Raw genomic sequence first — 22,640 nt, forward strand, 5'->3', positions numbered from 1 at the left:
AAAGCAATCAGAAGTTTCACAGAGTGCTGAGATGCCCATCCAGCAGATCAGAATACAAGTCTATAAATAATGTGGAACCTAACATAAAAAGGAGTTGGACTGAAGTAGGACATCCCACTCCAGCCTATTTTGCCATTTTATAAGACGCTGCTAGTCTTTCCAAGACCTTAAATCCTCTTTGTCATGTCAGCTGTTCGAAGCAATCAACTCCTCAGTATTTCAGAAAATCTACCTCCTCTTGAAAGTCTTGCAGTAATTTAGCCTTTACTAAACTCTGGTGTTGAGAATTCTTGATGCTGACTGCCCTCTGAGCAAAGACATTCCTTTGCTTGTCAGTTTGAAATGAGCAAACCCTCACATGGACAGAATCTTATAAAGGTCTGAGCAATGTGGACAATGGAAAGGCATTTGACAGAGTCAGACGAAAAGGCCGGAAAGGCCCGTTTTGATATCACCATCATCTCTCTCCATCCTTTATGCTTACCACAAGCAGCCTGAGAAGATTCTGTGTAGGCAGCAGCAAGATGCCAATTGACCGGGATCACTGCTCGTTAAACATCTTATTAAGGCCACACCTCAACTCATTAATATTCAGCCCCCTGTTTTACCAAAGTCAGGCAAAGAAATAAGTGCATGTATCTGGTGAACTCAGCTTGCCACTTGCTTCAAAGGACCTCCTTGTGCTTGCAACCAAATCACAGCCCAAGGTGCAGCCAACAGGCACTAGGTGCATGCACACTTTCTCCACAGACATTGGCAATGCCAACCCATCGCGACTTCTCCTCGGCACTGAGCGTGCACTCTGGAACCACATGACATGCGCTGCACAGTATACCAGCAACGAGCACTGAAAGGCTGCAGTGGGGTTACTTTATGCACGAAGACTGGGCCAGGCTGCTCGCTTGTTCTCTTAGCGCTCACTCATTTAGCACGTATTTGCATGCTCACAACATCCCTGCCTTACCATGCTATGTTTTGTCAGTCAGTGCAGTCACAAAAACGGGCAGCCTGCCTTGCCACTAAGCAGTCCTCTGTCTGGAGGATGCACATTTGTTGAACGGCAGTGTGCTTTGTCAAATCACACTTGCACCATATGCCAGCAGCTTATGTGGCAAACACACTGCAAATGCCACAGCCTGCAGCCACATCTCAAAGTCTTAGCAGAAGACATCATTGAAGCTAGCCAGGGAGTCCTGGCACAGGTTAACCTCTGATGCCACTGTCAAGAGGGGTTCTCAGCCTGTGAGCCAGAAGTATAGAGAGAGAGAGGGTAATGGTCAGTCACTTGGCTCCACAGCAGCAAGTGCAGGGAATGGAGCAAAGGTGGTAGTGGAGATGCATTAATGCCTGTCAGGTCTCTCAACGTGGCTTGCTCAGGGCTGACCGATCTCGTTGGTTGATAGTAGAGGCAATAATCAGTCCACAGAAACCAAGAGGGTGTGTGGCCATAGTCATGGGACAAAGCCTTGGCTGATTAGTCTTCTGGATGGTTGGGATGGGATGGCTGCAGGCTTTTGCAACAACATAGTTGTGAAAGTGGATGGGATGGGTGGTAGCCATAGGGTTTGCCAAGGAGGAGAATGGTAAAGCAGATTGAAAAAAGGTCATGTGGAGGGAGAGGTGGAAGGGCCTTCCATGTTCAGGAGCACACTGGCTTCAAGAAGGGGGACAATGAATGACCACAGCAGGCATGGTCACCTCACACCCTAGCAGCTAGGTGGAGAATGTAGGCACATATAGATGTGATGGGTGGGAACTTGGGGAATTAGAGTCATAGAGATGTACAGCACGGAAACAGACCCTTCGGTCCAGTTCATCCATGCTGACCAGATATCCTAAACTAATCTAGTCCCATTTGCCATCACTTGGCCCATATCCCTCCCAACCCTTCCGATTCATATACCCATCCAGATGCATTTTAAATGCTGTAATTGTATCAGCCTCCACCACTTCCTCTGGCAGCTCATTCCATACATGCACCACCCTCTGCGTAAAAAAAAAGTTGTCCCTTAAATCTTTCCCCCTCACCCTAAACCTGTGCGCTGTAGTTTTGGGACTTCCCCCCACCCCAGTGAAAAGACCTTGTCTATTTATCCTATCCTGCCCCTCATGATTTTATAAACCTCTACAAGGTCACCCCTCAGCCTCTGAAGTTCCAGGGAAAATAGCGCCAGTCTATTCAGCCTCACCCTATAGCTGAAGCCCTCCAACCTGGCACCATCCTTGTAAATCTTTTCTGAACCCTTTCAAGTTTCACAATATCCTTTTATATAGCAAGGAGACCAGAACTGAACACAGTATTCCAAAAGTGGCCTAACCAGTTACTATACCGCTGCAATATGACCTTCCAAGTCCAAATCTCAATGCACTGACCAACAAAGGCAGGCAGTCCAAACGCTGCCTACATTATCGTATTTACCTGCAACTCCACTTTCATGGAACTATGAACCTGCACTACAGATCTCTTTGATCAGCAACACTCCCCAGGACCTTACCATGTGATGTCTGTGGCGCTACCAGGAAGGGGATGTAGATGTTTGGGAGCACACCAGCATGTTCAGGCCGAAGCTACAAGTCACTGGCTGAGGAGGGCTCACTGCTGCCCTCCATCATGCCAGAAATCAGAGTGCACAAGGGGGAAGAAAGTGGCTGTGATCACTCACATAGTGGTCAGGCTCAGTGGAGGAAGGAGGACATCCAGCAAACACTAACAATGGGGCTTTAAAAGGAAAAGAACACTGGCCACAGGCACGTACAAAGTATTGTGCAGTAGGGTATCTATGGCCTGGTCACCCCATAGCATTAACCCTGACCGGATCATAGAGTATGAGAGCACAGAAGGATGTCATCATGTCTGTGCTGACCATCAAACACCTACCTACTATTGTATCATTTTCCAACACTTGTCCCATAGCCTTCTCTGCTATGGCACTTCAAGCGATCCTCTCAATACTCTTTATAAATTTGGAGATGCCAGTGTTGGACTGGGGTGTACAAGGTTAAAAGTCACACAACACCAGGTTATAGTCCAACAGGTTTGTTTGGAAGCACTAGCTTTCAGAGTGCCGCTCCTTCATCAGGTGGTTGACAGGAGGGAGAAGAGTTTGAATGAGAGTTGTGTGGAGTCATCCATAATGCTGTTAGCCTTGTGGATGCAGCTTGTGGTGTAAATGTCTGTAATGGAGGGGAGAGACACCCCGATGATCTTCTCATCTGTCCTCACTATCTGTTGTAGGGTCTTAATGATCTGAGATGGTGCAATTTCCAAACCAGGCAGTAATGCAGATCACCAGGGTACTCTTAAAGAACCCTCTGTAGAATGTGGTGAGGCTGGGGGATGGGTTTTTCTCAACCGATGCAGGAAGTGGAAACAGAGATGGAGTGAGTGTGAGCTGGCAGAGGGAAGAGTGTGGCACTTACCTGGGTGCAGCAGGGAAGGCCACTGATGGTTTTGTTCTCTCCAGTGCCAGCCTTTCCTCCACACCTTGGAGAAAGCAATAAACTTGGTGGTGACTTTAGACCTGATTCTAGTGGCATAGCCTCCTCTGCTGATGCTGTGGGAAATGAATGCCTCTCCACAGGGCTACCCCGTTCTCCAGGTCCATAATGGAGAATTGCAGAGCCTTCTTCCTCTTCTCCACCATGTTTAGACTCTGTCTTTGACCAAGCAGGGCAGCTTTGAAATGCCAGTGCTCATCCAGGGGCAAATGGTGCAGGCAGCAAGGATGCCGATGTTCCAGTGGGCATCTGCTAAGTGGCGAGTTGTTCTGGAAATGGTGCGTAATAACATGGAACTAAAATCAGACCTGAGATATACTATAAGGTCATAACTGGTAATTAATGAAGCGAGTTTTGTAAAATGGCTTTAGGTTGAGAGAGGAAATATTTAAAAGGGACTTAAGGGGCAACCTTTTCACGCAGAGGGCGGTGCGTATATGGAATGAACTGCCAGAGGAAGGGGTGGAGGCTGGTACAATTACAACATTTAAAAGGCATCTGGATGGGTATATGAATAGGAAGGGTTTAGAGGGATATGGGCCAAGTGCTGGCAAATGGGACTAGATTAGTTTAGGCTATCTGGTTGGCATGGACAAGTTAGACCGAAGGGTCTATTTCCGTGCTGTACATCTCTGTGACTCTACATGGTGAACTATCAATGCACTACAGGCGAAAGTGAGGACTGCAGATGCTGGAGATCCAAGTCTAGATTAGAGTGGTTTTAGAAAAACTCAGCAGGTCAGGCAGCATCCGTGGAGCAGGAAAATCGACGTTTCGGGCAAAAGCCCTTCATCGATGCACCTTAGCTCAACCTAACCCGGGCCTAGCCAAAATAACTCTGTCCCCTAGTCTGAGACTCCCCCATGAGTGGAAACCACTTCTCGACCCTTATCCTGTCAAGCCCCCCACTTTATGTTTCAACAGATCACCCATCATTCTTCCAAACACTAATGAATAAAGGCCTAAACTATTCAGTTGTATGTGATAAGTCAGATCCTGTAAAAGAATCATCCAGTCATACAGCACGGAAACAGACCCTTTACTCCAACTTGTCCATGCTGACAGGTTTCCCCAAACTAACCTGGTCCTGAATTGCCTCCAATGTCAATATATCCTTTTGTAAATACAGGGACCCAGTGGTACGCAATTCTCTGGATGCTACCTCACCCAGACCTGTATGGTTGAAACAGAACTTCTCTATTTTTAAGTTTCAACCCTTTGCAACAAAATTTGCCTCCCTAACTATTTGCTGGACTTGTTTATTAACATATTGTGTTCAATACACAAGAACACCCAGATCACTCTGCACTGTTTTTTTTATCGGAATCTCTCTCCATTTCATAGTCTGCCTCTTGATTCTTCCTAAAGTGCATGACCTCACAACTTCCTGCACTAAATTCCATTGCCAATATTTTGCCCACTCACTCAACCTATACTAAGTCTGTGTTACACTTCTATTCTCAAAATTTCTTAAATAAAAAGACAAAATCTGTATCAGAGGTTCTAATTTAAATTACGTGCAAGAACTGACAAAGGAGATCGCAGAAACAGAACATAAGACACACCAACTGCTGTGAGAGATACACTTGCATGGGCAGAATGGCCTTTTCTTGCATTCATGTATAATATGTATTTCAAAGAGAAATTACAAACTTAGCATGCTGGCTCTGTACAGTCCTGTCATTCCTCAGTGTCCTCAACTGCGCATTTGAAAATGGGCCTGGCCGAGATTCAATACATCGTGTGCATTTGTGAGTTTACAATACTTGCATGCTTGATGGTGAGTCTTTGTTGATGTTGATTGATACAGTCTGTGACGCTGGCAGTTCTGTCTCCTGTGTCAGATTGCAGATGGTTTTAGTTGAAGAAATTCCAAGATCTACACCAGAAAGTGAACTGGATTTGAGCCTTTACTTCTCTGCTAAAGTGCCCCAACGGGCAAGAAGCGTAGGTGCATTTTAACTGAGAAATGCACTACACACCCCAGTGAGAAAAAAGGCAGAGAGGATAGGCCAGGCCTGAAAGAGGCCTCCAGCTTTTTGAATATCTAAATAAGGAACCTAACATCTGATCGCGGACCCTATTGTAATTTTTCCCCAAAATCGGAGGCACCAGTTCTGCATGTGTTGATGACACCAATCCTTGAGATCACCTTCTGTCTGTGCTTCGTCTCTGTGGAGATGTGGATCCAATCATTGGTGTCCTCATGCCTCGGCTTCTTTAACAACGTGGTACCTGTGTGAGTGCCTTCACCCTCTCCCTCACTGATGAAGAAGGAGCAGGAGGACAAAAATGAGGCATGATGGAAATTAGATTCCCTACAGTGTGGGAACAGGCCCTTTGGCCCAACTAGTCCACACTGAAGAGTAACCCACCCAGACCCATTTCCCTCTGACTAATGCACCCAACACTATGGGCAATTTAGCATGGCCAATTCACCTGACCTGCACATCTTTGGATTGTGGGAGGAAACCGGAGCACCCAGAGGAAACCCATGCAGACATGGGAAGAATGTGCAAACTCCACACAGACAGTTGCCCGAGAATAGAATCGAACCTGGGTCCCTGGTGCTGTAAGGTAGCAGTGCTAACCACTAAGCCACCATGCCACCCTAAATTGCTGGAGCATCATTCACCCAAACCTCTGGAATGACCAGAGAAGCTGACAAAGAATTCTGACCTGGAATAGAAATGTTTGATATCATTATCAAATGAAAACTTCTGGCTCCAGTATGAAACAGGCCCTTTAATATCATTTGAAATGTTCTTCGTCTTTAAATGTCCAATCCATAAGCTTGGTTTCTACCCTTGGGGAAAGTTGTGGAGAGGCCAGGATGTCATTGTTGTCACTTAATACGTTACAGCATTGGCTATCTATAATGGGCTGTACAGCCAGGGGAGCAAATACAGCTTTTACTTTGTGGGAAGGGTTTGGACACCCTACCTCAGAAGGAAACTGCACAAGCTGGCTCAGACCAAGGGTAGATAGCTCCTGACTTAGTTTCCAAACTTCTGAATCAAATTTGCAATATCAAGTTTTTTTTCTCTCTCTCACTGTCTTTGGAATAGAAGCCATGTTAATACTGAAGTGGAAAATCACAGAATATGTTCTTTCCATCTTTGAGAACATTGCAGACCACTTACAATGTAAGGGCAGTAGAACTTTGTAGCTCCAAGAAATACTTGTGTCCCAGTTGGTATTTTTGAATCCAAGCGACAACTTTCACTCATCAACAATATTTTTGGAGGCTTTGCAATAAGAGATGACTGTGCCATAATGAAGTAAATTATTTTGTAAGTAGTGATTACATTTTAGAGATCAATAAGAAAATAATCATGAACTTTATTTTAGTTGGAAATCTCAGTCTGTAGTAAGAAAATGGCCAGTGACAATCACAGGATGTGGGGGTGACTGGCCAGGCCAGTATGTATTGGTCCTCCCTAATTGCCAAGAGGGAAGTTGAGAATCTTGTGTTAAGGATGTTCCTGTATAACTACTTTGAAGGCACAATATGAATGCAAGATACTGTTTTTGTTTGGACATCTCAACATGGCAAAAAATGAAGAATTTAACCAACCCCAGTGCCACTTTCAGACTCCAGTTAAGTTAGAATTAGTTGCCAGCTCTCAGGTTGGTGGCCCAGACCATAGGAAGATGTCTCAACATTACAAAAAGGCATGTTCATGATGCCAGCAAAAATGTTTAAATATTGTTGTATGACATTCTCCAGAAGCTGAAATAAATTTTAAAACGTAATGAAAAATGGAAGGTTTCTTTCCTTCAGTCAATAAGCCTGAAATATTAGCTACAACTTGTCGAAATTTGATAATGTCCAAAAGGAACAACAGATTAACTAGCTTGAAAATGTAAGTTTTTTTTAAAATGCCATATATCACCTCTCAAAGTGTAAGACTTAATAAAGGAGGGTTTTTATTAGCTGAAGTTGAAGTACTTGTCACATAATAATAAGGTTCCAGGGGGTCAGGTGACTACTGTGCTCCCTCCACACCCTCACGCCCTCCACTTTATCTCCCCTGTGCCCTGCAATAGGAAAGAAGGGGGATGCAAACTAGCTTTCTGTTTGGTTCAATGGTTAAATCCACAGTTAACAACACAACTGTAATTTTGGATAAAATATTGTCTTGTGTATTAATATAGAAGAAAAATGGATGATAATCAAAGTTGAAAGGAAACCGGTTTGATTATTTTGGCTAGTCCCCAATTTGTATGTGTGTGGTGGGAAAACAAACTATTCAGACAAGATGTCTCATACTTACCACTGAATACCTGCACCAGAATCTGATGTTTACAATTAAAATGATTGTTTGTTTTATAAGATTCAGATTTTTTGAATCAGATTTTCCCTGTTTTATATTAAGGGGGAAAAATCAACAACTCTGGCATTTTTATATGTGCAGGTTTGTGATGATAATTTGATAATTTTCTTTGAGAGGAGAAATAATAGATTTGAAAATTGATCAAAAAAAGACACATTTCTGTTGAAGCTGATTGTTTTGCACACATGAAGACATATTTTAAAACAAATTAAATTAAATAGAAATCAGTACTTGAGGGGAAGAGTGTGGATTGGTTGAGGTGTTGCCATGGAACTGTAGTTAGTGATGACAGACAGTTAACTGCCAAGCCTTTTAATCAATGAGATATTAAGAAATGACTGAAGACATTGGATTCTGCAAGAAATGGCTCCTGACAACATTTTGGCAATATTACTGCAGACTTGAGCTCCAGAACTAGCTGCACCCCTTGTCCAATTCTCCTTGTATAATTATAACACTGGCATCTTCCTGGCAATGTGGAAAATTGCCCATGTGTATCCTATTCACAAAAAGTAGGACAAATCCAAGCCAGCTGACTATTGCAATACCAGCCATTTTTGTTTTTATTCATTCATAGAATATGAACATCACTGGCTAGACCAGCATTTATTGCCCATTCCTAATTGCCCAGAGGAAGTTAAGAGTCATTGCTGTTAGTCTGGAGTCATATGTAGGTCAGACCAGGTAAGGGCAGCCGTTCCCTTCCCTGAAGGGCACTAGTGAACCAGATGAGTTTTACCTGACAATGAACAACAATTTCATATTCATCATTGAACCTTTAATTACAAATTTTTATTGAACTAATATTCCATCATCTGCCTTGAAATTCAAACCCAGGTCTCCAGTGCATTATCTAGTCCAAATTAATAGTCAAGTGATAATACCACCGTGCCATCACCATCCCCCTTATTCTCTCAATTATCAGCAAAATAATGAAAAGTGTTGTTGACAGTGATAGCAAGCAGTATGCATTCAACTGACTTGCTGTGGGGAGGTGTTGGGAATGGACCAATGTGTCCCAGAGGGCAGAAGGCAGACAGGGTTGTTGGGGGGAAGGAGGGGGTTATGTATCTGGTGGTCACATCCTACTGGAGGTGGAAGAAATGGACATGAATGCTACTGGGCTGGTAAGTGAAGGCCAGGGGACACCATCTATGTTGTGAGAAGGAAGAGAAGGGATGAGGACCAAAATGTGGGAGACACATTGAACACTGCTGAGATATCTGTCAACTACAGGGGAATCCTCAGTTGAGGAAGAAGATGGACATTTCAGTGACCCCCTTGTAGTAGCTGGCATCATTGGAACAGATATGACAAAAACTGAAAAGCTGGGAGAATGGATGACAGTCTTTATAGGAAGCAGTGTGTGGGGATTTCAGTTGAAGTAACCATGTGTGTCAGGAGGTTAGTAGTGAATATTGGTGGCCAGCCTGTGCCCAGAAATGGAAACAGATTTTGAGGAAAGACGGGGAGTCGTAAGAGCAGGGTGAAAATTGCAAGTGAAATAGATAAATTTTCCAATTCTGGGGAGGTGGGGGAAGCAGCACCAACTATTGATGTACCAAACAAAAGAGTTGTGAGTAGACACCCAAGGAGGATTGGAACAAGGAATGTTCCACCTACCCAACAAAGAAATAGCCATAATCGGGGATCCCATGCTCTTGCCCATGACCACACTTTCAATCTGAAGAAAGTAAGAAGAGTTAAAGGAGAAGTCATTCAAAGTGAGGACATTATCTTTGGTGAGAAAGCAAAGTTACTGCAAGACGTGTTGAGTTTCTGATTTCCAGCATTTGCTGTTCTTTGCTTTTTCATTTGTTTCTCTTCTGCATTTGTTATTGATAGCCTCATAATAAATCTTTCAGCAGCAAGCATGGGAGAGAATCAGTCTGTGATTGGAGAAGCAGCTCAACATTTTCACAGAATTTCATGGAATCCCGACAGAATGAAAACGAGCCATCAGGCCCAATAGGTCCACACTGACCTTCTGAAGAGTAACCCAGTCAGACCCATTTTCCTACATTAACCCTTGACTAATGCACCTAATCTATACATCCCTGAACATTATGGGAAATTTAGCATGGCCAATCCACCTAACCGGCACATCTTTGGATTGCGGGACGAAACTGGAGCACCCATTGGATACCCATGCAGACACTGGGAGAATGTACAAACTCCACACAGACTGTCGCCCAAGGAGGGAATCGAACCTGGGTCCCTGGCACTGTGAGGCAGCAGTGCTAACTGCTGAGGGACCATGCTGCCCTATTTTATGAGGGCAAATTTTCTCAAATTGACCATCCCCATGAGCGAATTTTCTGAAGCAATATGGGAACTTTGAGGCTGAGGTTTCCCCTAACAATGTATATGCTGTGCATTGTCATGATCTCATTATCATATCCATTCTCATTATTAAAATAGACGTTAATTTTGCAAAAATGTCCTTTATGTGGTACTTTATCAAGTGATGATTTTAAAATACATAAATACAAATCAACCATAATCATTACTTCAAAGACCAGGAACAGATCACATTATGCTCCCACATAAATTGAAGATTGTTCTGGCTGATTCTAGGGGCCTTGATACCAGGCAGCCAGGGGCTTGCAAACTGTTTAAGATTGCAGGTTGTACTCACGTTTAGCACGTGATTACTGGAAGCTGCATGTATTAATGCACAACACCCTGTTCTTTGCACACAGAGAGAACATACATAGATTGCATTTTAATTCAACAAATAGATATCGACCACTCACTGGCTCATTTCTCAGGGCGACACGCTGACTAATCAGAGTCAACCAAAAGTTTAAAGTCTGGGTGTTTACTGTCAATCAGTGCAAATGGGTGCATTCTCCATGGTGACACATCTACCAGATTCCACTTACCAACCAATCAGCACGCTCCTCTCAAACAGTATAAATGTTTTTTTCCCCTTAAGTTTGTATTCATGTGAAGTGTTCTGATCAATGCAAGACAAAAAGGTTCAACAAAATGTCACATTTTATTTTAAGCAATAATCAAGTTCTATAATACCAAATTAACTACTTGGGGAAAAAAATCCGGTGCTAGTCAAGAACTGACTTTGTCTGAATGTGGTTGATTGGAACTTTGCAAGTGTTAGACAAGTGGCACGGTGGCTCAGTGGTTAGCACTGCTGCCTCACAGCACCAGGGTCACAGGTTTGATTCCAGCCTCGGGTGACTGTCTGTGTGGAGTTTGCACATTCACCCTGTATCTGTGTGGGTTTTGTCCGGGTGCTCGGGTTTCCTCCCAAAGTCCAAAGATGTGCAGGTCAGGTGAATTTGTCATGCTAAATTCTCAATACTGTTAGGCGCGTTAGTCAGAGGGAAATGGGTCTGGGTGGGTTACTCTTTGGTGTGGACTTGTTGGGCTGAAGGGCCTGTTTCTACAGTGTAGGGAATCTGATCTAATCAACAGGGAAGTGCATTAGTGGGGGGGGGGCATGATTGACCATAAAACTGCAATAGACACAAAACTCCACAGAGGATCCCTTTTTTTAACTAGGTCCGTTTCAGTATAGTGTGGTGGGAGGAATCCAAATTGAATGAATTCAAAGAGAACATTAAAGGGCAAGGTAGAGAGCTGAAAGGCAGGGAGATACATGAGAACCTGAGTGTAAAAGTGGGTTAGGACTGGGTGGTTGAAAAGTTGAGCAGATATTGTTTTGACTGTGGTGTGATGGCAGTGGTAAAGGAAGGGTATATGATGTCAGCAGCAGCTGTTTACTGGGCAGAAGGGGTAGTTTCATTGCTTTGTTTTTATCTTTAGTGCATTTCTCCTTGATTAATATGAATTTCTCGATATTACCTTTCAGATAAGTGGTAATACAAATGATTATCACCTCCCTTGAAGATGTAGCATAAGTAGATAGTGTATAGTTAAGTAATGAGTTGCAGTGGGATATTGAATGGCGTATATCCAGGATCAGGGAATTACAGGAACAGAACATTCATTTCTGGGCTTCACAATCCTTCTCTTAACATACCTGTGACCATTCTCTGAACAAGTTGGAGTCTCCATGCTCAAAGCTAGGAATTTGAAGCAGTAATTCTCCATTCGGAGCAATGGGAACATTCAAGGGAGCTGACAGCACATACAGTATACATGTCTATCACTGTAGCTACTCACTGGTGTTAGCATGTCAGGTAAACAAGCCTTTCTGCAGCTGTGTGTAAGAGCATAGAATGGTTACAATCCAGGAGAAGGCTGTGCCAGCAAGAGGAGAACCCTGCTAATGTTCCCACCCTTTCCTGGGAGTCCTGAATATTTTTCATTCCAAGTGCTTATTTATTCCTTTTGAAACTCTTGACTGTATCTGACTCCACCATATTCTCAAACCAGTCACTCAATAAAACTATTTTTCTTCATGCTGCTAACAGTTCCTTTGCCAATCACCTTAAATCAGTACCTTCTGGTTTTTGACCATTTTCAACTATCAATAGTTTCTAACGTGACCCTTCATGATTTTGAATATCTCTGGCAAATTTCAGCCTCAACTTGTCAAAGCAGAAAAGCTCTGGCTTCACCCATTCACAATATAAAGAAAGCCTATTATCTGTGTAGTCATTCTTGTATTTCTTCCTGCTGCACACGCTGTAAAGTTTTCAAGTTCTTTCAAGTTCTTCCAAACATGGAGGGGGAATTGGACACAATAATCCACTTGAGTCTGAACCATAGCTTTATAAAAGGCTCATCATAATTCCTTGCGTTTGTATTCTCAGACTATAGTTATAAAGCCCTGGATCTCTTTTGTCTTTTTAACCACATTCTCAACCTGCCCTGCCATCTTCAACAATTTATACATATATACCTCAGGTCTCTCGATTTCTTCATACTGTTCAAATTGTACTCTTTAGATGATATTGCCTCTTCCAGAAGTATCACTTCACACTTCTCTGCGCTAAATTTCACCTGCCACGTGCTCTAACCTGGCAATATTCCTTATCCCCTGCAGCCCACAATGCTTCTAAGTGATGTGTTAACTGCAAATGTTAAAATTGTGCCCTGAATGTACAAACCGAATGCAGGTCATGAAAAAGCAGTAGTCCTCATAATTGCCTTCAAGAAACCTCAAAGTAAACCCGCCCTCAGTCCAGAAACAACCACTCAGCATTACGATGTTTCCTATCTCTCAAATCCGTACTGTGTCTGTCTCAGTTTTCCCACTGACTTCAGCTTTGCTGGCAAGTCTATGATGTGGCACACTATCAAATATCTTCTGGAAGTCCATCAACTACATTACCTTTAACAACCTTCTCAAAATAAAACAAGGGTCCTGATGAAAACAATTTAAGTAAGAAACAAAATAACCCTGAAATTACTGGAGAAACTCAACTGGTTTGGCATTATCAGTGGGGAGAAAGCAGACTTAACTATACAAAACAAGATGTGGTACCAGTGTTGGACTGGGGTGGATAGGATCAGAAGTCACACAACACCAGCTTACACGTGACAAAAGAGCACTGCTCTGACTGTTTGTGATTTCAGATAGACCTGTTGGACTGTAACCAGGTGTTATGTGACTTCTGACCTTATGGAAGACAGATGGGGCATTATTAAAACAGCAGCTAAAGGAGGTGTCTAATGACAATTGGCCGCTAGTGGACCTTTAGTGTCAGCATTACTCTGGTTAAATGATGTGTTAGCTGCCTGTGAAGAGTTGAAGGATCACTGTTTGCCGCAGGTGTAATATCATTGGCTGCTCTTTCGCTAACTGCAAAGGAAAATTGCATTCGAGGGAATCTCACATTTCCAACCACGTACTGTCATCGACGACTCATAAGTTATGAAGAAAAACAGATATTTCTCCTTTTTATCCCTCTCACTCCCACCAAATGGGGAAATCTGACTCTTTGGTTACCTCAATACCGCAGGGAGGAGTAGCATCGACCCTGAGAGAATCATTGCAGAAATTTGGATTTCAGAAGTTGCCCTGAAGCGCTCGAATGTTATTCACAGCTTTTAAAACAAGCTCTCTCACAACAGCTGGAATAATGCTTGTTGGTGAAAGTCAAATACTGGACTTGGTACAGACAAAGACAAATGTAGGACACAGCAGATATTTCTTCATCATATTATTCTTTAAATCAGCTGAAATAACATCATTAGATTCAGTCATTTTTAACCATTCTTCACATTCTGATTTATTCTAAAACAATTAAGTGTCCTGATGGTTAACCCTTTGCCTAACCAGCAGGGTTCTTTTTTTGTTTAGTTTTAATAATGTAATTACCAGTCCACATACATAAAAATAGCAGGACTTTTTTTAAACGTTTCCAAATCAACTTATTCAGAGATATTGTTATACACGTGTGTAGGAGGTGGAATTTGAACCTGGGACATTCAACTCAAAGTTAGGGACACTAATACTTTTCTTTTAGTAGTGGGCCCTTTAATAACTTCCTAAATATGCTGCACCTAGTATCCAATCCAATATGGAGCTTCTCTGAGTGAGATGGACACAGCCCGCTTGGTTCACTCCGTTAATAGTCATAGAAATATGCAGCACGGAAACAGACCCTTGGGTCCAACGCGTCCATGCTGACCAGATATCCTAACCTAATATAGTCTCATCTGCCAGCACTTGGTCCATATCTGTGTACAGTATACCCTTCCTATTCATATACCCATCCAGATAACAGCCTCCATCACTTCCACAGGCAGGTCATACCATATGCGTTCCACTCTCTATGTGACAAAGTTGCCCCCTAGGTCCCTTTTAAATCTTTCCCCTCTCACCCTAAACCTCTCGTCCCTGAGCCACATTTCTGTGATTTCTCTGATGTCCCAGTCCCATGTTCCTAGCTACGGCCTGAGTTCATCTGCCTTCCCTGTTAGGCCTCTTGCATTGAAATAAATTTAATTTATCAGTCTTACCTTATTCTTTGTTTTGTCCCTACGTGCCCTGACTGTTTGACTCGTTCTTTTTCCCAACTGTACCAGTTTCTGATTGATCTCTTTCTTCACTATCTCCCTGGGTCCCACCCCCTCACTTTACTAGTTTAAATCCTCCCAAGCAGCTCTAGCAAATCTCCCTGTCAGTTTATTGATTCCAATGACCCAAAAATGTGAGTCCTTCTCCCCTGCACCAGCTCCTCAGTCATGCATTCATCTGCTCTATCCTCCTCTTCCTACTCTCACCAGCTTGTAACACTGGGAGTAATCCAGATATTACTACCCTTCTGCTGATATCCCAACTGAACGATCAGCCTGAATCAATGCAAAATGACATTGCTTTTCAATAGATGTCCAATTTCACAGCGGTTATGAAAATAAAGATTTTAGTTTTTGTTTTTAAAATGATCAGCCAGGTCAGCGATAGAATTTCTACTCCCAAGATAAAATGTTTATTCATCAGTTCATAAAGTTGACAGGGAGTGGCACTTCTGCCACAACTCCACAAGTTACAGTCTGAATAGGAACAGGTTGAACAGACTGCACTGTCTTCCCTGCTCTAACTTGCAACCTGATTACATTTACTGGGCAAAACAATGCACAGTGATTCATTTAATTATTTGCAATTTCTTTTGTCTCTCCTGCTGATTTGAACTGGAAGTAGAGATAACAGTTGGCAATAAAGCAGATGATTCATCTTTAAAAGAAAATTGAGTGTGCAATGGTGGTGAAGAATCTCGCTTGACTCTAGTGAAATATAAAAATGACTGTAATACCCACTGATGATTGTAAAATTGTTCCATATGAAATGGTAGTGGCTGGATGATGCTTCCCACAGCCAGCACATATTTGGAGAATGAATCTTTTTGGGGGAAAAGTTTGTAGATCTTGAAAGACTCTCCAGTGTATTGAAGAATACTAATAGAAAAAGTATTAGTTCATATGATATTCCTGTCTACGGTGCTTTCACAGGGATATTAATCCAGTTCAAATAAATGGGTCAACACCTGCATCTTAATAATGGACAGAGGCACATCATGAACACATTAAGCATTAGTCCACTAGTATTGGCAATCATAATTTCTTGGATCTCGCTGCAGCTAAATTTTAAAAAAGAGTCTATTATAAAGAAAAATTTGCATTGATATAGAGCTTTTCATAGCCACTGGACATTTGGATATGCTTTACAGACAATGAATATTTTTTTGAAGTATAGCAAGTGTAGTAATCTAGGAAGCACTCAAAAACATGTAAAATGTATAAATACTATTTAAAATCTGATTGAAGATTTGTAGCTCGGGTATCCGTTGTTGTGGTTCTGCTCGCCGAGCTGGAAGTTTTTGCTGCAAACGTTTCGTTCCCTGGCTAGGGAACATCATCAGTGCTGTTGGAGCCTCGTGTGAAGCGCTGCTTTGATGTTTCTTCCGGTATTTATATTGGTTTGTTCTTGCCACTTCCGGGTGTCAGTTTCAGCTGCAGTGAAATTATATACACCATATACAAACCACTACAGCTGAAACTGACACCCGGAAACGGCAAGAACATCCATCAACAGACACATCGACCTGGACCCCACATACAAATCACTGCAGCTGAAACTGACACCCGGAAGCGGCAAGAACAAACCAATATAAATACCGGAAGAAACATCAAAGCAGCGCTTCACACGAGGCTCCAACAGCACTGATGATGTTCCCTAGCCAGGGAACGAAACGTTTGCAGCAAAAACTTCCAGCTCGGCGAGCAGAACCTGTATAAATACTATGAAGTGACTCATTTTAATTTGGATTTGCTGTCGAAAGAAGAATTTGGATTTAATCAGCACTAAAGAAACAGCATTGTACGCTTTAGTAATTAACAAAACAGGGAAGTTCTCAGTTTTTCTATTCTGAATGTTCTACTTTTGAAATAGTCTTTATAGTTTTGATGGCTTTTCATAACTAAGTATTTTTGTCTATCTCTTTCCAGGACCTCCTGTAAGTACTATTGCTGTCTGAACTCTCAATGAAAATCGCCAAGATAAGAATTTCTTATTTTTATTTTAATGAGAAATAGATTGTTTAAAGTCCATTAAACAAGTTGACCAACTTATTTGAGTGAAATAGAAGATATAATTGCAACAGAGATGAATTGTGCACTTAAAAGTTTTTTTATTTACTGAAACATCAAATTCAATTGTGACATTCCAATTCTCAGTTGTAGCCATCTTTATAGAAGTCTAATGAAATGATCACAATGATATTTCTGTATGACTATTTTGTTAATGTAATCAATATCAAAATATACATACTTTAAATGACCAGCCTTGCTATTCTTGTAAATTTATATTTACAATTGTTTATAATGTTGAAACATGTATATTTTGTGATGAGAGGATTGTATTTCGTTGAAAGATTTGTGGAAGTGTTTTGTACTCTTAAGTGCAAGTATTATTTGTCAATACTGACTCATTTGTAATTGCCTATTTAATTGGCCTTTTTACCCACTGTGATGGCCAATTATTAGATCCTATATGGAGTAATTTTCATATGAACATATATCTCACAGGTGAGATTATTCACTGATTCTCAATTCTAAATATCTACATGAAAGAAAACGTATTTCCAGTTTTGTACTAGAGTATGAACAAAAAAATATCCCTGGCCCCTAGGTTATTCAGTGACTGCAGTTTTCCATAAAAGGTGAAAAAGTAGTTGAATTGCCAATGTCTATTGATGGAAAGTGCATAAAGATCAATATTCAAATGTAGTAGACTGCAGTAATCCTCTGTCTTCGCTGAAGTGTTTCGATTGCTTTGTGTAACTTGCATTGCTTGGAGTAAAGGTTATTTCCAGTTCATCTATAAAACTAACGCACTTAAACATTTCTAGTTCACTAGAAAGTGGTTGCTCAGTGAGACTGTTCTACTTTGTGATGTCACTTACTCTTGTTTTTTCAATAAGCCTTCATGACTGCTCTATGAGGTAATCTGCTTTCCTTGACGTAATCTAACCTGACCATTTCTAATGTAGACAATTTTCTTTTTGATCTGATACCCAAGAGAAGGCCTCAGAGCAAAAATAACACAGGTATTCAATATTCCAGACGAACGGTATTCAAAGCTACACAAAAGGTTCATACAAAGTTACGTTGAAAGCTTAATTATAGAATCAGAAACAGCAAATTGGATACTCTGGAAGCTACATTAAAGGATTTGGAAAGTAACATACACCATTGTCAAAAAAAAACTGGACAATGCAGTAAGATCAAAACCAAAAACTTGGTCAAAGAATTAGGTTTTAAAGGCTAGCTTTCAGAAGGAAACCGAGCTGCAGAGTTGAACATTTTCCAGAGTTTTGGGTCTTGACAGCTGAAGACACAACTGTCATTGAGAGTTTGATTTCAATCAAGGATGCTGAAAATGTGTTGCTGGTTAAAGCACAGCAGGTTAGGCAGCATCCAAGGAACAGGAAATTCGACGTTTCGGGCATAAGCCCTTCATCAGGAATGGTTGGTGCGACGGGAAAGGAAGAAACGGAGGGCTTTGAGTCCTTCGTGATGGGGGATGGAGGTGTACAGGGACTGGATGTCCATCAATCAAGGATGTTCAAGCAACCAGAATTGGAGCAACACGGATACTTTTAGGCTAGAGAAAATCACTGAGAAAACAAATTGTGGTTGAACCTGGAGCACATGTACATTGAAGAGAACTGAAGTAACGGTTGAGCAGAACTTAGGTAACAGAGTTTTTAATTGACCTCAAGTTTCCAGAGGATAGAAATTGGGAGGGTGATCAGCAGTGCAATAGAATAGTCAAGTCTAGAGGTGATAAACTTAATGATCATGATTTCAGTAGCAGATAAGCTGAGGAAGGGAGGCTTCAGATAGTGAAATTGATGGCCTTATCAAAGGTGGAGAGTTGTGCAAGGAACCTCACCATGGCATCAAGTGTAAGATGTCAGCCAGGAAGTGCTCATACATCAAAACAGCAGCTTGTGCACCCCAGCCACTGGCTTGTACTGGATAGAACCAGTTGGAACTGACGTGACTCTTAAGAAAACAAAGGAAGTGACATAAGGTTCAAACCTTTATTTGGTGGAAGAGTAATGAGCTAATGCTGCCAGTGCCCTTGGGCTGAAGCTTATAACAAAAGGACACAAACTCGGAAAATGAGTCAGAGCCAACGAAAGTAAGACATCACAGTTTGGGAAGATAAGTAAAAAGAATAAAAATGAAGGATTTTGGGCATGCAGCCTGAAAAAAAACTCCAGAGATTAACCTTCGCAAAAGCGAAGGACCCTACATTGAAAGGGAAGACCCAAAGGATATCCTGACCAATGTGAACCCATATTCTCAGGTATTAGCCTTTATATTCTGTGATTGTTCAGGGAACGTCAGAGAAACCTAATGAGGGTGAGCATTGATTTTTGTCTTGTATGAATTGCATACCTGTTTTTAATCTTTCTTAACCAAATGGTGTGAATTGCATGTCTGTTTTAACTAACCAACAAAGTCAATTGTTGAAACAGACGTGACTCTTTTCCTCTTTGTGCTGAGCCAATAACTGGTATCGAGGGTGGTAACAGGCAACCAGATGGAGGATACAAACCGTCTCATTCAACCTCAGACAGGGGAAGATTGGAGTCGGTATTTATGCAGTTCATTGAGAATGATGGTTTTGGCTTTTCCACTATCCAATTGGAGGAAAGTTTGGCTCAACTGTATGTACGATACGCAGCCTGGCAATGTGGAAGTGGTGGAGGGTTGAGAGAGATGATGGTGAACCGAAGGTTAGATATTACCAGCACACATATGATGATTACCAGCACACGGGTGATGTGGCTGAGACCCAGTGTGTACATGAGAAATGAGGAGTAGGGGACCAAGGAAAAATCCTCTGGGACACCAGAGGTAATTGTGTAACAGCATACGGAGAAGCCATCATCAGGGATTCTGTGGCTTCAACTGAACCGATAAGAATGGAATCAAATCAATCCAGCCCCACCCAGCTGAAGGATCATGCTGTGGAGTGTTTGGAGCAATTTTAGTAACAAATACAATTATATTGGTCTCTTTTTATTTCAGGATGGTTATAACTGTGTTGGCAGAAGGTTTATCAGACTTAACACCTGAAATGGATGGGTTCCCTCCTGAGGAAAGATTGGAGAGGCTTGGCTTATATTCATTAAAATCAAAAAGAGCAAGAAGCAACATTATATAAACATGTAAGATCCTGAGCAGTGTTGACAGGATAGATGTGGAGAGGATGTATCCTCTCATCAGAGAATCTAGAACTAAGGGTCACTGTTTAAAAATAAGAGGTCACCCATTTAAGACAAAAGTAATGGGAAATGTTCTGTAAAATCTTTTGAAAACTCTTCTGCAAAATACAGGGGATGCAGAGTTTTAAAAATACCTAAGGCTGATGTAGCTATATTCTTGATATCCTTTTACCCTTTTGCTTATCAGGGGTCAGAGGGAATGTGGAATAATTGGATCAGCCCTGATCTTATTGAATAGCAGAGTAAGTTACAGGTCTGGGTTAACTCCTCCTGCTCCTAATTGATATGTTCATATCTGTGTTTGTATATAATATTGGACAGCCGTTTTTACTCATTCATGGGATGTGGGTGTCACTGGTTGGACCAGCATTTATTGACCATCCCTAATTGTTAAGAGTCAACCAAATTGCTGTAGATCTGGAGTCACATGTAGGCCAGACTAGTCTAAGGATGGCAGTTTTCTTCCCTAAAGAAACTAATGAACCAGGTGATTTTCCCGACAATTAACAATGGATTCTCAGTCATCTTTAAACTTTTATTTCCAGATTATTACAGAATTCAAATTACACCATCTCCATGGCAGCATTTGAACCCAGATCCCCAGAACGTTGCCTGGATTAATAGTCTAGCAACAATACCTGATGAAGGGCTTTTGCCCGAAATGTCGATTTTCCTGCTCCTCAGATACTGCCTGACCTGTTGTGCTTTTTGAGCAGCGTGCTCTTGACAACAATACCACCTCGGCCTAGTTTAGCTAATATTCAAATGAAATTCCTTTGATAAGTATTTAACAAAAAATAAATTGCTGCCTTTGTCAGGATAAAAAAAGCACTGACATAATTCCAAGCTTCGCACTGAATGGGAAAGTCAAATATCGTTGAACAACTTACAATTATTATTATAAGTTGTCATTCGAAATGCAGATGATAGAGATTGCCTGTAATGCAGGGTGTTTGAGAAATATACAAATTAGTGTGGAGAATCCAAAGTGTTTTTACAAATACATTAAGGCCAAAAGAGTAACTAGGGAGAGAATAGGGCCCCTCAAAGATCAGCAAGGCAGCCTTTGTGTGGAGCTGCAGAAAATGGGGGAGATACTAAATGAGTATTTTGCATCAGTATTTCCGGTGGAAAAGGATATGGAAGATATAGACTGTAGGGAAATAGATGGTGACATCTTTCAAAATGTCCGTATTACAGAGGAGGAAGTGCTGGATGTCTTGAAATGGGTAAAGGTGGATTAATCCCCAGCACCTGATCAGGTGTACCCTAGAACTCTGTGGGAAGCTAGAGAAGAAATTTCTGGGCCTCTTGCTGACATATTTGTGTCATCGATAGTCACAGGTGAGGTGCCAGAAGACTGGAGGTTGGCTAATGTGGTGCCACTGTTTAAGAAAGGTGGTAAGGACAAGCCAGGGAACTATAGACCAGTGAGCCTGACCTCGGTGGTGGGCAAGTTGTTGGAGGGAATCCTGAGGGACAGGATGTACATGTATTTGGAAAAGCAAGGACTGATTAGGGGTAGTCAGCATGGCTTTGTGTGTGGGAAATCATGTCTCACAAACTTGATTGAGTTTTTTGAGGAAGTAACAAAGAAGATTCATGAGGGCAGATTGGTAGATGTGATCTATATAGACTTCAATAAGGTATTCGACAAGGTTCCCCTTGGGAGACTGATAAGCAAGGTTAGATCTCACAGAATACAGAGAGAACTAGCCATTTGGATACAGAATTGGCTCAAAGGTAGAAGACAGAGGGTGGTGGTGGAGGGTTGTTTTTAAGATTGGAGGCCTGTGACCAATGGAGTGCCACAAGGATTGGTGCTGGGTTCTCTACTTTTTGTCATTTACATAAATGATTTGGATGCGAGCATAAGAAGTACAGTTAGTAAGTTTGCAGATGACACCAAAATTGGAGGTGTAGTGGACAGTGAAGAGGGTTACCACTGATTACAACAGGATCTGGACCAGATAGGCCAATGGGCTGAGTAGTGGCAGATGGAGTTGAGTTCAGATAAGTGCAAGGTGCTGCATTTTGAGAAAGCAAATCGTAGCAGGACTTATACACTTAATGGTCAGGTCCTAGGGAGTGTTGCTGAACAGAGACCTTGGAGTGCAGGTTCATAGCCTCTTGGAAGTGGAGTGGCGGGTAGATAGGATAGTGAAGAAGGCGTTTAGTATGCTGTCCTTTATTGATCAGAATATCGAGTACAGGAGTTGGGAGGTCATGTTGCGGCTGTACAGGACATTGGTTAGGCCACTGTTGGAATATTGTGTGCAATTCTGGTCTCCTCCCTATCGGAAAGATGTTGTGAAAATTGAGAGGGTTCAGAAAAGATTTATAAGGATGTTGCCAGGGTTGGAGGATTTGAGCTGTAGGGAGAGGCTGAACAGGCTGGGGCTGTTTTCCCTGGAGCGTTGGAGGCTGAGGGGCAACCTTATAGAGGTTTACAAAATTATGAGGGGCATGGATAGGATAAATAGGCAAAGTCTTTTCCCTGGGGTCGGGGAGTCCAGAACTAGTGGGCATAGGTTTAGGGTGAGAGGGAAAAGATATAAAAGGGACCTAAGAGGCAAAGTTTTCACGCAGAGGGTGGTACGTGTATGGAATGAGCTGCCAGAGGAAGTGG

The 22,640-nt window shown here is 42.0% G+C and overlaps 1 protein-coding gene across 1 annotated transcript in view; it reads left to right on the plus strand.

The window, feature by feature from the left end:
* The window catches only part of LOC132816053 (collagen alpha-1(XXV) chain), a 653,999-nt gene that overhangs the window by 359,762 nt on the left and 271,597 nt on the right, over positions 1-22,640 (plus strand). The window contains exons 4-5 of the mRNA XM_060825536.1: positions 6,326-6,333; positions 11,001-11,014. Of these exons, the coding sequence (XP_060681519.1) occupies positions 6,326-6,333; positions 11,001-11,014 (22 nt within the window). The remainder of the gene's footprint in view (positions 1-6,325; positions 6,334-11,000; positions 11,015-22,640) is intronic.

The sequence above is a fragment of the Hemiscyllium ocellatum genome, chromosome 1 (genome assembly GCF_020745735.1).
Source record: "Hemiscyllium ocellatum isolate sHemOce1 chromosome 1, sHemOce1.pat.X.cur, whole genome shotgun sequence".
In the NCBI taxonomy this organism is placed as follows: domain Eukaryota; kingdom Metazoa; phylum Chordata; class Chondrichthyes; order Orectolobiformes; family Hemiscylliidae; genus Hemiscyllium; species Hemiscyllium ocellatum.